This window comes from Procambarus clarkii, chromosome 8 (assembly GCF_040958095.1).
Source record: "Procambarus clarkii isolate CNS0578487 chromosome 8, FALCON_Pclarkii_2.0, whole genome shotgun sequence".
Lineage (NCBI taxonomy): Eukaryota > Metazoa > Arthropoda > Malacostraca > Decapoda > Cambaridae > Procambarus > Procambarus clarkii.
In genome coordinates this window covers 7735583-7751269 of record NC_091157.1, presented here as the reverse complement: position 1 = coordinate 7751269, position 15687 = coordinate 7735583, and the positions used below count along the sequence as shown (strand labels likewise).

At 38.7% G+C, this 15687-nt stretch overlaps 1 protein-coding gene across 1 annotated transcript; it reads right to left on the bottom strand.

Annotated features, from left to right (window-relative positions):
• Positions 1–525: 525 nt before the first annotated feature.
• LOC123759623 (serine/threonine-protein kinase Nek8) lies at positions 526–15567 on the bottom strand. Its single transcript, XM_045744758.2, has 14 exons — positions 15156–15567; positions 13431–13521; positions 11440–11613; positions 11115–11272; positions 10515–10665; positions 9611–9822; positions 8485–8679; positions 7571–7701; positions 7163–7279; positions 5566–5760; positions 5085–5238; positions 3779–3939; positions 2541–2702; positions 526–866 (listed from the first exon to the last, which is right to left on the bottom strand). Exons 1-14 carry the CDS (start codon positions 15200–15202, stop codon positions 670–672), a joined length of 2145 nt encoding a protein of 714 aa, XP_045600714.1. The 5' UTR covers positions 15203–15567; the 3' UTR covers positions 526–669.
• Positions 15568–15687: the final 120 nt, after the last annotated feature.

Here is a 15687-nt window from a genome sequence, read left to right as displayed (position 1 = left end):
GGGAATCAATCCTGGTGACCATTCGGTTATGAACAGACTGCACTGACCACTATGCTACAGGAATGTGGTCCGTTCACTGTATATTGTTCACGAGTGTATGGAATTTTTTACTGACAGGCTTATGGTCCATTCATGGTGAATTGCTCTTGAGTATACAGTAGTTTGACTGCAGGCAGGTAATTACTAAGTGTAGTTACAGGATGAGCACTACACTCAGAGTACTGAGAAGGCGGGACACCATATCATATAATTACTCATAGTGAAATACTACAGTTGGCTTCATTCTTGACTCAAAATCAGGATTCCTTGGGTTCAATTCCCAGATGGGACAGAAATGAATGGACATGTTTCCCTTTACCCAATGCTTCTGCTCACCTAGCTGTAAATAGGTAGCTGAGAGTTAGGTAACTGTTGTGGGGATGCCTCCTGAGGAGGGTCAGTAATTCAACCTCAATACAAGCTAAAAGTGTGTATGTATATATATATGGGCTTCCTGTCCCCAACAATGGGAATTATATACACTACTTTTGTGCACTAATTTATTACCATTAGAATTTAATAATATATGGTGCTTCTCATTTAATTAAAATTATTCTTCAAACATTGGTTGACAAAATAACCATACAAAAATTAACTTTGTACTGAAATATATCTTATATAAATACAGCCTCATGCCTTATAGCAAATGATTACAATGTCGTCTGCAGCAGCTATGGAAATATTCCCTTTGATATTCTGCCGTAGGTCCACAAGCCTCGGACGAGCACTTTCTCCTACTGGATCTCTCGCCAATATTTTGGGTTTACTTGGATCATCTACTGCTACCTTATGGTCCTTTTTACCACCCCACGAATAAATACGACCATCTATGGATAGAATATGCAAAACTTATATAATATTTATGACTTTTTTTTTATCATTATCAAAGTCAAACTAAAGCTGAACCCATGTGTGCTGACTGACATGAGTTGGTAAAGCACTTATGAGAAGAAAATACTAAGCCAAAATGTCAGTTGGAAGGGATATGAGAACTAGGAGCTGGGATTGGAAAGAGGGAGGGAATGGTGCCCAACCACTTGGCTCATCAGTTATTGAATGTTATGCTGCACGAAGGAAGGCCTATGCTGTACTGATGAATTCAAGTGGATGGACATCCAAGTGCAAAGGACATCCTGACTGTCAAAGAAGCTAACTCTGGCAAGTACAATATATAGCTAAGGGAACACAATCTTGGTGGCAAAAGCACAATCATGAAACAGAAGGTAAACAATAAAACAATGGCTCCAATGGGAACAATTGTTCCAAGAACAACCAGTACCACTGAATTGAAAGAGTGCAGTAGAGGATGGCGCTGCATCCAGTACAGTGACCAGATCGGGTGAGGTGACAGATTCGCCGAGACCCTGGGTGACCTGAGCTGCCATCTGGTGGCAACTGGGCACATCAAGGTTATTGTATTTACCTGGCAGCAACGATTATTTAAATAGTTTACCTCAGGGTTTCTAATTCTCCTCAGTCACTTGTTTTGATAAGTCTATTCTTTCTGGTGTATTTTTCTTGGTTTTGAGTTTATTTCTGATCCACTAGTTTCTTTGCCTCATAGAGAGATCCTGATTCTAGTCTTGGCTTCCAGTAGGCAAAGGTGGGTCTCATAGACCTGTTGCAATTTCCCAAGACTTGGCATTATCAGCATTTTAACTTGCGGAAGGGAAGGGAACTATCAGGAGAAAGTGCCAAGCCATTACGAAAATATAGTCATAATTGCAGAGCTACTAAAGGGAGCCCTCCGAGAAAGGTCAAAAGTTAATTTCTGTGAGGGTTAGATAGGTACATGTGAAGCTTATAATAACATATCTGTAGGAAATGAAAGACTTGAGACTAAAGTCTCTTTAGGAAACTAAAGACTTGAGTTAATGATTATTCAAGAAGGTTCTTGATTATTCAAGATTATTCTAATATACCATGAAGAAACTAGGATGAGTATATGTGTCAAAGATGGATGGAATTGAGAGGTTGTTCATAATGAAGAGGATGACACAAACATGTAGAGGGGCAGGATCACATGTGTGGTGAGACTCAATTAGAAAGGAAGGAAGGAAGGAAGGACCAAATAAAGTAGCTAATAAATGAAGGAGAAGAATGAATGAAATGCAATGATAAGAGATTTGATGCAATATTCTTGTCTACAGTTTTAATTAAATTTTCCACCTCTTTATCAATATGGCATGCATTGCTTCAGCAACACAGCCTCTCATCTAACAATAAAATGTCTTTACATACCGAGTTGGAAAGATCACAGTAGATCTCAGCCACAATACTAGTCTTCGGAGTAATTTATTAGCAACACGAAGCTGACTTACTAGGTAAGATTCTCTAACCATCAATATGAAGCAAAAACTTATTTTTTAGCTTTAAATATATTCAACAAATGAATACAAGAATGCGATATATCTGTGACAAAATATTGTGCCCACAAGATGGAATCCACACCATATGGGATCAATATTTCGTCATATTTAATACCAACAGACAAGATTTACCTTGCGTAACAGCAACGGAGAAATCTTCGCCACAGTCGACATGTGTCACCTGGGTGCGGGCCACAGGATCCATAACCCGAGCAGGCACCCTTGGGTTCTGTGAGCCAATGTGACCCAACTGGCCATAAGTATTCTTCCCACATGTAAATACTTCTCCAGCATCTATAATAATACAAGTCAATGTTAAACATACAAGATATAAGCAGAAAATAAGTCACAATAACGTGACTGAAGATTTTGAAACACAACCCACACACACATGAAAAGAAAGGAAAAATTATGACATTTCAGTCCTTTCAAACTCCATGGTATGGAAATCAATCCAAACGACTGCTGCATTGATTTCTACGTCATGGAGTGGACATGGGTTCACTTGAATGCATGCAGAGAGAGAGATGACAGTGTTGGTTCCGGGAAATGAAGACCTCCTTTATAAGGTGAAATTGGGGAAGAATAGTTTGCATTCTTTGGAAAGTTGAGGAGTACGGGATGATATTGAGGTTTATAAATGAATAGCAAGGTATAACAAAAAATATAAGTAAGGTTTTAAATACTATATGTCAACACAAAAACAGAACTAGAAACAACGGAGACAAACTGGAGAAGTTTAGAATTCAGGAAAGACCTGGGTAGAGACTGATTTGAAAATATGGTTATCAATTTATAGAACAAATTACTGGACAGCCTAATTGATGTGGAATTGCTAGATTCATTCAAGCATAGGTTGGTCATTCAAGCATATGAGTAAGTTTGGCTAGATATAGATAGAAACTGCCTCATATGGGTCAAAAGCCTTCTGCTGTTTCCTTTATTCTTGTCTTCATAAAAATCAACATCAAACTAAAGGGCCTAAAGAAAAACAAAAAACAGGTGACACTGCCACAGCGAGGCAAGCAAAACACCGCAGAAGTTTTCTATAGGTGACAACATGAAGGAAAGTAAGCAATTGAAATGATGGAACTAATAACATCTGAAATGCAAAGATGCAATGGGAAAGTTTGTACCTCTCAGGAGGAAAGTGGATGAAAGGAGAACAAACCCACTATTCAACAGTGTAAGGAGGAAACACGTAAACAAAAAATGCATGAAAGAAATACAGGAAGAAAAATTACAAGACCATGTGATCAGACTGCAGGGACAAGGAGGAACACTCTTGGATACAAACAAGTATGTGAAGAACTCAACAAAAGAGACTCCAGGAGGTCTACACACCAGAGCCATATAAATTCCAATCTTACCTGTCACAAACAGAGAATGGTTGAGCCCTGTTGCCACCATGATGATGGCCGAGTTTGCAAGAGGCCGAGAACACACTGGCACAAATGTTGCCACATCTTCTATTTGCTTTAGAGTCTCACATCCAGCAAGATCAGTTTCATCCACACACAATTTGTTCAGTCTAGAAAAAGATTAATTTTTATGTGTTTTTAAAACTAGTAATACATACAAAATATCAAAGCTATAAATATGTTTGTGTACATGGGTAATGTGTAAAGACTTGATTTAATATCAGCTGGATGCCTCAAGATCCCTAGTGGATTCAGCTGATTCCCTGTTTACATTATTTATAGTGTATTGTGATTCAGTGGTTTAAGGAGTGTGCTTGGGACTACTCATGTTGCTGGTTTGAATTCCTTGCATGACCCAAATTGATTTTCTCACAGTAATATGCTAAGCTTCGGATAAAAAATTTAACACCGATTCCTAATCCTGGGATATTTTATGCTGCCTTCCTCATGAAAAAATCCAACCATACTATTTCTTGAGTAATGCTATTGAATATAAAGAACCAATATGAAATACATTCAAAAATAAATTATACAAAATCAGGCATTAAATGTTATGAAACACTTTGTTCAGACGAGTCCTTCAGTAGCTCCCCAACCCTAAGCACTGAGGGTGCCAAGCCTTAAGGCATTGTAGCAGGCCTCTGAGCCAACTGGAAGTCAAGAGTAGAATCTAGCTCTCTCTTTGAATGACAGGAGCTTGGGCGCAGAGATCAACTCAAAACTGCGAGAAACTCCACCAGAAAGTAGAAGCATATCGAAACTAACACCTGCTTGAAAGGTAATTAGTAACCCTGAGGAAAACAAAGCAGTCAATCCCATTGGATAAACACCGGGTGTATTACAGGGTGAGCAGCAGGCGAGTGAATGAGATGGCTTGCTAACAACAGCCCAAGTGACTAGTGTTGCAATCTGGTAGCATTAAAGCTAGGGTATTGAAGCCACAGTTGTGGTTGCCTTGTTTTTACAAAGGGTTACTAATTTCATTTCAAGCCATTTTTTTCTGATGTGTTTAATTTTTCTGGTGAGGTTTTCTTAGTTTATGCTTGATTTCTGATCCTCGAGCTTCCTTTGCCTCGTAGAGCCAGGCTCTATTTCTGGCTGCCAGTAGGCTCGGGTAGGTCTTAGAGGCATCGTGCAATTTCTCAACTTTTCAGCCTCTGTTCTATAGCTTGGGGAGCTACTGAGGAGGCCTTCCCAGCAAAGGGTGTTTCATTACATTCAACCTTGACTTATAAGATCTAAATGCAATACAAACCTATTTGAGCCACTGGCAAGAAGGACTCCTGATGTGGTCACTAGGAAGGAACAGTCATGCCCCGCCACAATGCTCGTCACCTCCGGCTCCGAGTACTGGATCTCGACATGTTGTGGCCACAGCTGAGTCATGCGTGATCCTATGCCCAGTCTTCCTACATTTAATTATAAAATCGTAATGAAATAATACATGAATGGTTTCAGTTTTAATGTTGCATAATTTTAAACAGTAACTTATATATATGTTAGATTTACAAACATTGATGAAGAAGCAAATTTTTGTAACTACTTTTGTAACAGCATATAAAATTTTGAAATAGTAACATTATGGCCTTAATTTCTATAAAAAATATGTACGGATGAGTGTCTAGTTAGAAAATTAGTTTAGTTAGTCTGCAGAGAAATGATGAACACCTTCAAGATATAATTCTTACATTGACCTACTACCTTAACTGATTAATAAAAAGCAAAGTGTTATTTACCATTACTGCCGCAGCCCCAAGCATATACCTGATGGTCAACCGACACAGCTACCACATGTGCTGACCCACAGGCAACCTGTTTTACAGACACACCCAACAGCGACTCCACTATCCTCAGCTGAGCAACGTCACTGGTATTTCCATGGCCTAGGCTGCCAGATGATCCTATCCCACTGGTTAAGAGAATACCTCGATCTGTCAAAAAATTCAACGTTGATTGTAATAAAATGCCCTTTTCTGAGGGGCTACTCAGTAGCTCCCTGGAGTTTATGCACTGGTATAGCCAAGCCGTAAGAAGTGCGCTGGTTCCGAGATCCACACTGACCTACCTAGAGTGAGAACTCTGGCTCTCTCTCTACGAGGCAAAGGGAGTTCGGGATCAAAGTTCTACCCAAAACTAATCAAAAGTTTTAAATGTACCCATCAAAAAGCTTAGAGGGAAACAAAACAAGCCACAGTTTGAAGAAAAAATTATATGAGGGAAACAAAGCGAACAATTGTGGACAAACAAACAAACTTTTATTCGGCCTTTCAAGTCAATTAGGTTCCCAGCCAGCTACCCATCTCATTCACAAGCTAAACTTCAAATATCTAATGGGTCAAGAAGCAACAGGGTACTGTTGACAGCAACACAAAAAGGGCCCCAAGAAAGACTTCAAATACTGTAACCTAGGTAGCCTGCTTCCATTCAAATGCCTGTGTATAATACCAAAGTTGCTGCTTACCCAAAGAAAACAAAGGGCTGTCACCCAACCATAATTAAGCCAGGATCTCATGTCTAGGAAGCAGAAGAAAATCTGTATTCAAAAGAGGATGGGGTCCAATTCATTGGAACAGTACTGGTTTTGCAGCAGGAATCAAAGTCTCACTAAGCCGCACCTGAAGGAAGAGAAAACAACAGAAACCTGCTGGGGAAACTCACGCCGGGTAAGAAGGGAGTGTACACATCCACATCATAAACTAGGATCTGGAAATGCACCCTCAGCTGAGCAGAGGAGGTGTTAAATTCATACAGGGATGGGGAATAAGAAAACACGTCCGTACAGAGCAACAACTCCATAGGACTACAAATTAAACTCCAAATAGGGTCAAAGGGAAACCACCGATCCTCCTGTGGAAACTACAAATCCTCGTGCTCCCCTTGCCTCGTAGAGTGAGCTAGAGTTTGGTTCTGGGTTTCAGTAGGCAAGGATGGGTCTCAAAGGTTGGTGCAATTAGTTAAAAATCAGCAGTACTGGGCCTATACTGGGGCCTACTGGGGTTAAGCTTGAGGAAGCTACCGAGGCATCCCTCCCAGAAAAATTTATAATACGCCTGTTAAGCCATTATTAATATAATTATATATAACCTGTACAAATATCACATAATTTTCATGAAACATTCAAGAAAAAACAGGTCTAAGCGGGCCATATCGGCACAGCTGATATGAATGCAATCCACAATTCCCTGTCTCCTGCATATCTATTTACTGCTAGGTAAACAGAGACAATAGGTGACAGTAAATGTTCCCAACCATTTTTGTCCCACCTGAGTCCTTCAGTTGTGAAATGAGGATGTAGACCACTGTGCTATAGTACCCTATTCCTCCATTGTTTACCTGTGACACAAGCTATGAAGCCATCCCCACATGACACTTGCACCACTGTTACTGATGCTGGGGATCTCAAGATTGTCGGTTTATATGGAGACTCGTCCTCATTTTCAGTGACAGCAACTGTAAAAATATGAAAGTGTTCTTTGTAGTAGACAGACTAGTTTATTAACCCCTAAACTGCTAATCAATTTAAAGCAATTTAAAAGACCTACATTGGGTGTGCATGGTAAAAAAAAAATGAAAACTCATAAGGATCAATAGCATATGGCAATTTGTACTCTGGAGAATATTGCAGATAGCAAGTGGAGTAGTGTAGGAGTTAGACAATCAATATTTTATGTTCAAAAACAATTTTATTTCTTATCTAGGTTTTCATAAACTTACTGATTACTTCCTGGTCTCTTATCTCACCTCTGATGTCTTTAGACTTTTGTTCCTGCTTCTCCCACAACACAACCTGACCTGCACTTGTGACTCCAGCACGATGAGTTCTGCTAGCAGCTACCCACACCACTTCTCCTTCAGCATTGCCTACAGACAATCTGTGGACAGTACCAATATTAACATTAGGAATAATGTATAAATTAAATGTGTCGAAACATTTGTGAGTTCATGTGGTTTTAAACCACAGACAATTAAGCTTTAGAAAAAATCACTTGTTAAATGAAATGAAATGCCATTTTTCTGGTGGACTACTCAGTTGCTTCTTGTAGCTATAACACTGGGGCCTACCAAGCCTTACCGACTCACACCAGGCCTCTATGACCCATTCGAGCCTACTGGTTGTCAAGATCAGGATTGGGTACTAACTCCTGAGTACCTACTCACTGCTAGGTGAACAAAGGCATTAGGTGAAAGGAAATGTGCCCAACCATTTCTGTCCTGCCCAGGATTCGAACCCATAACTCTCAAGTGTGCGTTGAGAACGAACCCGATTGTACTACCGAGACAAGAAAGATTGCCAGAATAAATGTGATAGCATTAGTATTACTTATCAACCAGAGATCCAAGAAGAGCAGCAAATCACACTAAAAACTTACACAGACATCAGATATCAAAGCGTGAAGAGTCTGCATGTGACTGCTTCCTTTAGGATTGAAAGTTTTCAGAGGGAACATGGTGTTAAAGTTAAAGATACAGACCATAATACAGACTAATTAGTTAATAATTAAATAGCACTTCTGGTTGGCAATTTTATTACAACTGGGCCTAACCCAACACTTTTGGATCACTATAACACTCATATAACATAGTAGCTTTAGTTCTTCTCTATAATAAAAAACCCTAAGATGAAAACATAACATAATTCTGAAAAGAATGATTACCTCAATGGAGTGCCAAGACGGGACCAACAGAACACAGAAGCTGCTTGAGCACTGGACTGGGGCAACTTTTTCTCACTACATTTTATCTCTTCACTTATAGTCTTCTTTTCTATATCAGTTCTCTCCTTGTCTGTAGAATCCTCACTGCCACGTGATGACCGAGTTCGGGTGCCAACTGAAGACAGGCGAAGTGGCCTATATACATAAGAACAAGAGAGATTATATTCAGACTTATAAATAACCACATCCACCCACGTGAAAAAGGAATGAAAGTGACAACGTTATAGTACATCCAGGACCCTTACTAAGTTGTGATGATGTTTTGGTCCGTCCAGGATGCTTATTAAGTCATGACATAGCAAGAGTGCATATAAGGTACAAGGGAAGGTGAGAGGAAATGGGGGTGAGGAGTTAGTGGAGTTCTAACTTACCCCTTACCCCTCACCTCTTTTTTCCTCTCACCTTACCTCATGCCTTATATTGATTCCCAATTGTAATGTCATGACTTGATAAGATAATAATAATAATAATAATAATAATAATAATAATAATAATAATAATAATAATAATAATTTATTATATACAATATACTCAAGAATAGACAGAAACAATTATGTTTGTTGTCGACTCGCAATCGAGAATTCTGGGTTTGAATCCCTGGAAAATGAAGTAAAGAATTACAAAGTTGGTGTGTTTAACAAGAACACTGGGATATAAGCAAGAGATACATATGGAGAAAATGACTGGAAGACTTTAATTATAATGTGGCACTTATACAACAGGATCAAGAGAGGAAGCATCATTCTCTATTTAATACTGTAGATTTGACATCAAAACAGCAGAGTAACTGATGCCATGCTTAAAATCATAGACTAGTCTACAGCATGGCAATATGTCCCGAGAATACAGTATACAAGAAATAGAGCGAGCGTAATGAAAAGCAACTTTCTGTGCAGTGATAAATTAATGGATCTGGTGAATCTGACCCTTGGGTACCAGTGCATAAGCTCTGGGAACCCACTGAGGAGTTCAAACTCCAACTGTAAAACATATTATGATGGTTCTAGAAAGTTTAGAATAATATGTAACAAATGAGATCACTTATGTAGAGGAAATGTATACACACCTAGAAATACAACGAACCATCCCAAGATCCCGATGGAGTGTAAATAAGGTTGGAAATATCAATGGGTGGCTTATGACCTGCTGGATATTGGGGCGCTGTGCTGGGTCCATATGCAGGAGCAGGTGCACCAGAGACCTCATCTCGGCGCTGTAGTGAGGGTGGATGGGAGCAAATATACCGCGCATTATTTTCATGATGAGAGCTGGCAATGTCTGAAACAACAAAGACCAATAAAAATTAATTTCTGTTAAAGAAGTATCTGTGCCTGGGGTCTTATAGGTCAATTAAATAGGTCCCATAGTCACCCCATGGAGGCACTCTTATTTGGAAAGTACTGTTACTGTATTTATAGAATAAGTCACAATAACATGGCAGATACAAATAACCCAAGCCACACATGAAATAATTCACTGTGTCGGGGAACAGAAAGCAAGAGTGTATTCACACACGTTTGGCTTTTATTGAGGGTAGGCTCTCCCCCACCCCTGGCCGAATTACTGACCCCGCCCAGGATGCAACCCCAGAGCAAGCTGACTGATTGCTGAGTACCTAATCACTGCTGGTGAACAGAAGCATTAGGTGAAAGGAAATGGGCCCATCTATTCTGTCCCGCCTGGGACTCGAACCCAGCATTCTCAATTGTGCATCGAGAACGAACCCGAATGTGCTACCGGGACCCAAAATGAGATGAAAATACTGATATTTCAGTCCATTCTGGACCCTTCATCATGTCATGACTTGATGAGGGTTCAAGACAAACTGAAATTTCATCACTTCAATTGTTTTTCTAGACGTGGGTCAGATTATTTAAACAAATAGAGCTGAATTCATTATGATAAGAAGTGAAACAAAATCCTAACATGACAGCTAACACTTGAGGTGGATCTCATGTTAACTTGCTTACCTCTGCCTCAAATGCACGTTTCAGTGCCAGCAGTTCGTACAGGACACAACCTAATGCCCATATATCACTCTTCTGATTGTAAGGTTTCTCTTGACATAACTCTGGTGAAAGGTAGCATGGGGTACCAACAACAGTATGTGCTTTGCTCTTGCTGCAATTTGAAAGAAATAAGTAATAATTCTGAACTAATTATTAATCAGCTAGGCCTATATATGAGATAAAATCACTTTAAGAACATCAAAATATATTACAAATGAATCAAATTATCAGATTTTTGTGAACCAGTTGGCTTTTTACAAGCAGTTTGGGGACATGGTTACTTTGGAAGCAGCTTAAACAGAGTTCAAAACAACACTGCTTTCTTAGTGGGAATCAAACTTGTAATCTTTGAATTGCTAAACCAATATGATAAATGCTCATTAAATCATTCCCTATAACTAAAAAATCCATGAATAGAATTTAATCTTTTAAATGCCATGAATATAAAAACTGAAATCATATTTCTGTTTGAATAGGGTGTAATTTGGATGGATGTCAATTTATGATACAGAGTACAACACTAAATTAGTGATACAAGAATAATAGTCATACAGATCCTACCTGCTAAGAATCTTAGAAATCCCAAAATCTCCAATTTTAACAATGCAATGAGAACGATCTAGAAGAATGTTGTTTGACTTGATGTCACGATGAAGAATGTTACTCTCATGAATGTGCTGCATGCCAAGGACCAGCTGACAAAATAAATGCAATACATCCTGCAATAAACAAAATCAAGCATTTAATGCAATGAAACCATTTTCTGATGGGTCTCTTTGGTGGCTCCCTGTAACTATAGTTTATTTTACTGTGATACAATTAAGAAATCACTTATCTTGCAACATAATGTCAATATAAATTGACTATCTAATCGACCCTTACCAACCTCCTCTTGAAGAAAGTTGCCTTCCCCACGCGAGCGAAGATAATCATAGAGGTTGCCTCCAGGTGCGTACTCCATTACAATCATCATGGTGTTGTTTTCCAAGTAATTGTCATAATATTCTATTATATTTGGATGTTGAAGCATGGATAAAACCCGTACTTCATTCTTCGTCAACTGCAACAACAAAAGGAGGGTATAAAACTGTTTAACAAATGGATGTTTAATACAAAAATTTTTGTATATATAAAGCATTATGAGGGTTTGATGGAGGATGAAGCATGGATGGAACCATTAGGTAAAAGGAAAGAAGTCCATCTATTTCTGTCCCATCTGGAAATTGAACCCAAGGAATCCTGATTTTGAGTCAAGAATGAAGCCAACTGTAGTATTTCACTATGAGTAATTATATGATATGGTGTCCCACCTTCTCAGTACTCTGAGTGTAGTGCTCATCCTGTAACTACACTTAGTAATTACCTGCCTGCAGTCAAACTACTGTATACTCAAGAGCAATTCACCATGAACCGACCATAAGCCTGTTAGTAAAAAATTCCATACACTCGTGAACAATACACAGCGAACGGATCACATACTAACAGTCTAGTAGCCATTTGGTCAGAGTACTGGACTTATCAAGGAGTTTCATTGCTCCTGTCAGTCTAGGTTTTTATTATAAGCGTTTTATGACAAAGAGTACTGGGAAGACAGGACACCACGAGCATAGCTCTCATCCTGTAACTGCACTTAGGTAATTACATACCTGTACGATAGTGGTCAGTGCAGTTTGTTCATAACCGAATGGTCACCAGGATTGATTTCCAAGGCAGAAAAACATTTGGGCATGTTCCCTTTCATCTGTTGCATCTGTTCACCTAGCAGTAAATAGATACCTGAGAGTTTGACAACTGTTGTGGGTTGCATCCTGGGGAATGTCAGTCATTGGCCTAGGGCACAGGGGTCAGATTCACGAAGCAGTTACACAAGCACTTACGAACTTGTACATCTTTTTTCAATCTTTGGTGCCTTTGTTTACAATTATTAAACAGTTAATGAGTTCCGAAGCAGCAAGATGCTGTTTATAACAATAACAACAGTTAATTTGGAAGTTTTCATGTTTGTAAACTGTTTAATAAATGCAACCAAAATTGTCAAGGATTGAGGAAAGATGTACATGTTCATAAGTACTTACGTAACTGCTTCACGAATCTGGCCCCAGGTGAGGAACCTTTTTGAGAGCATTTTATTAAAGTGGAGATCATCATAAAGGCAAACTTCACTGGACCTACTATCAGCAACTGACAAAAATGTTAATGGTTTAATTGAGGAAGGAATTATGAAAGGAGGGCTACTTGGCAGGTTAGTGAAGGTTGAACATTTGCTAAGGATTTATGAAGCAAAGTTTCTGATGATGGGTACAGAGAATGAAGATCTTGATACAGTAAGGAGGCGGGAGGAGCAAATTTAGGATCTAGTGGAAGAAAATAATAGAAAAACAAATTGCTACAAATTGAAGCCCTTTGAAGAAGTTAACAGAAAGTTAGCTATGCTTGGACAAAAGCTCAGTATAGCAGAGGGGCCTGACGGCTGAGTAGACAGCACACAGGATTCATAGTCCTAAGGTTCCGGGTTTGATCCCAAGCGGAGGCGGAAACAAATAGGTAGAGTTTCTTTCACCCTTATGCTCCTGTTAACCTAGCAGTAAATAGGTACCTGGAAATTGGATGGCTGCTACGGGCTGCTTCCTGGGGATGTGTAACAAACAGGAGGCCTGGTCGAGGACCGGGCCTCGGGGACGCTAAGCCCCGAAATCATCTCAAGATACTGTAACATAGCACATATACCTGGACCTGGACCAAGGTTCTCACATGCTTTATTTATTTTTATAGATTTGTAACTATCATAAAAATTTTTTACTAATTGTCAGCAGTCATTTGCTCACAGTTTGCATATGTGGTAGTGCATATTAGTACTACAGATGCCAAATTACCTACCTCACATTCTACTTTAGTTATAGATTCAAGTGGTATCTTCTTAATGACCACTTGCTTGTGGTCGGACAAACGTCGGTACAGATACACATTTCTGTGGATAAAAGTACTCAGATTATATTCCATTCTCTGATCAGAATGCATGTTCAATATTACACAACAGTATTTCACTTATATTTGGACTGTACCTCAAAGAAGCAATATAATTTTACATAGAAAATTGCTAGACATTCTTTACCATTAACGTGCAGGTTAAGACAGATTTCTAAATACAGCACTGTAATCACATCTTGATGTTTGCATAAAAATTCTGAATATATCTGAGTATTTGAATAAAAAGTTAATAAGTGAGAATAGATAATATTTACTAAGAAATCTTAATTATGACATCTAATTTCATTGATTTTATGCATTTCCTTTGAATTACAACTCTTAAACATGCTCTTGTTAGCCAAATTTGGTCTGAGTATCCATCAATTTTACATTTGTATGCTCATATAGGCCATATGTGACACCCCCACTTCCATCACTCTTCTTATGTAAACTAAGGAAACTTCACTAGTCCAACTTAACTTAACAGTGCAGAAAAGTGTAGCTAGTTGGAAATCATACATTGAAAATGAGGCAATTTCTATCTATACTGTACTTGTATGAGCCTTTTCTTAATAAAACACAAGATATCTTGGAGTTATTTTTATGTATTAAAAAAAGAACTAACCTACCAGTGTGTAATATTGTATATGTGCCAAAAAGTATTCACAAGATCATATTTACTCAACTTATCAGTATTGCCATAGTAGCAGTAGTGAACATAATTATGCATTATACATCAAGTTGGAAAGAGAAAAACTGAACTTTATTATAAAATCATAGTCATGTAAATAACTGGGGTGGAAGAGGAGATGTGTTTTTATCAAGGGTATGCAAATAGTGCCATGCCTCATCGACACATATCTGATGTACTCTTAGTCCTGTGGATAGGAAGGTTTAAGGTTCATATAGGTTTTCACTTCATAATAAAGGTCACTATTTGTCCGTTCCAATAATATAATACATATCCTAACTGATTACACACCTATTCCATGTAATATGGTACATTGCCTAATTGATTACACATGCATTCCAAATAATGCAAAATGTTACAAACTGTATGTTGTGCATAAAATCATACACGCATCACTTAATTTAAGTACCAGCTAATGTAACAAGTAACTGAATTTCATAACTACATAAAACAGCTTTTCATTTGGCTACGGAAGACTTTGATAAGTGTAATAAGCTATTCATTGGGGGTTTTAGATCAACTAACTCCTGACTGAGAATATTATACTAACCTGACATCTTACACAAACCTTACATAATATTGTATTTCCTTAAAGAAAATAATACTAATCCAACATATCCTAACATAGTCTAACATAATATACTGTACTACCTAACCAATAATAAACAAGCCTAGTAAATCCATAAAGTAACTACCAAAAGAAGGTGCCAAGCCAGGAAGACTCAGTAACATAGGTCTATAATAGTGATGCACACTGGAAGGGGTGGCTAGTCCCAATACTGAATTTACCAGAGAGCCACCGTCTACAGTATTTAGTTGCTATAACGAGGGCATTAAGCCAGCGGCTTGTCAAAGATAACCCTCCCCCTTATTTTTCCAGAAATTCTAACAATGAACAGAATTAATCTACTTTTATCCCTAGAGCCACCGCCACTTGAATTTACCCGTAAGCTCCTCTGCCAATTGCTTGCATAGTTTCGTAATTGTTCATTGTGGTGTCAATAATTGTGAAGGATGGCGCTGTAGACCTCAGGAGACCATCTCTCACTCCTGCTCAGACATCCTCTCTCTACTGCTCAGGAGACCTCCCCTCAATATTGCTCATCAGACTTCCCCTGACAACTGCTCAGTAGAGTTCCCCTCACTACTGCTCAGCAGACTTCCCCTGACAACTGCTCAGGAGAGTTCCCCCTCACAAATGCTGAGGAGAGTTTCCCTCACTACTGCTCAGCAGACTTCCCCTCACAACTGCTCAGGAGAGTTCCCCTCACTACTGCTCAGGAAACCTCCCCTCACTAGTGCTCAGGAAACATTGTTTATTTACATTTTGCTTGACAACATTCGTAAACAAACGCCAACATTCGAGTCTGAAACATTCAGTACTTGACAGCCACAAAGAACAATAATTACGGAGATTTAAGTCAAGGAACATGATAATCAATTATTGGTAAGTTAATTGTGATATAATAACAGCCA

Excerpts from the sequence above, each read along its gene's own strand:
- LOC123759623 (XM_045744758.2), bottom strand. The coding sequence starts at position 15,202 with ATGAACAATTACGAAACTATGCAAGCAATTGGCAGAGGAGCTTACGG. Across the intron at positions 10,666-11,114 it reads ATTTCTAAGATTCTTAGCAG|CAAGAGCAAAGCACATACTG; the intron begins GTAGGATCTGTA and ends TTCAAATTGCAG. Across the intron at positions 8,680-9,610 it reads ATGGTTCGTTGTATTTCTAG|GCCACTTCGCCTGTCTTCAG; the intron begins GTGTGTATACAT and ends TTATGTATATAG.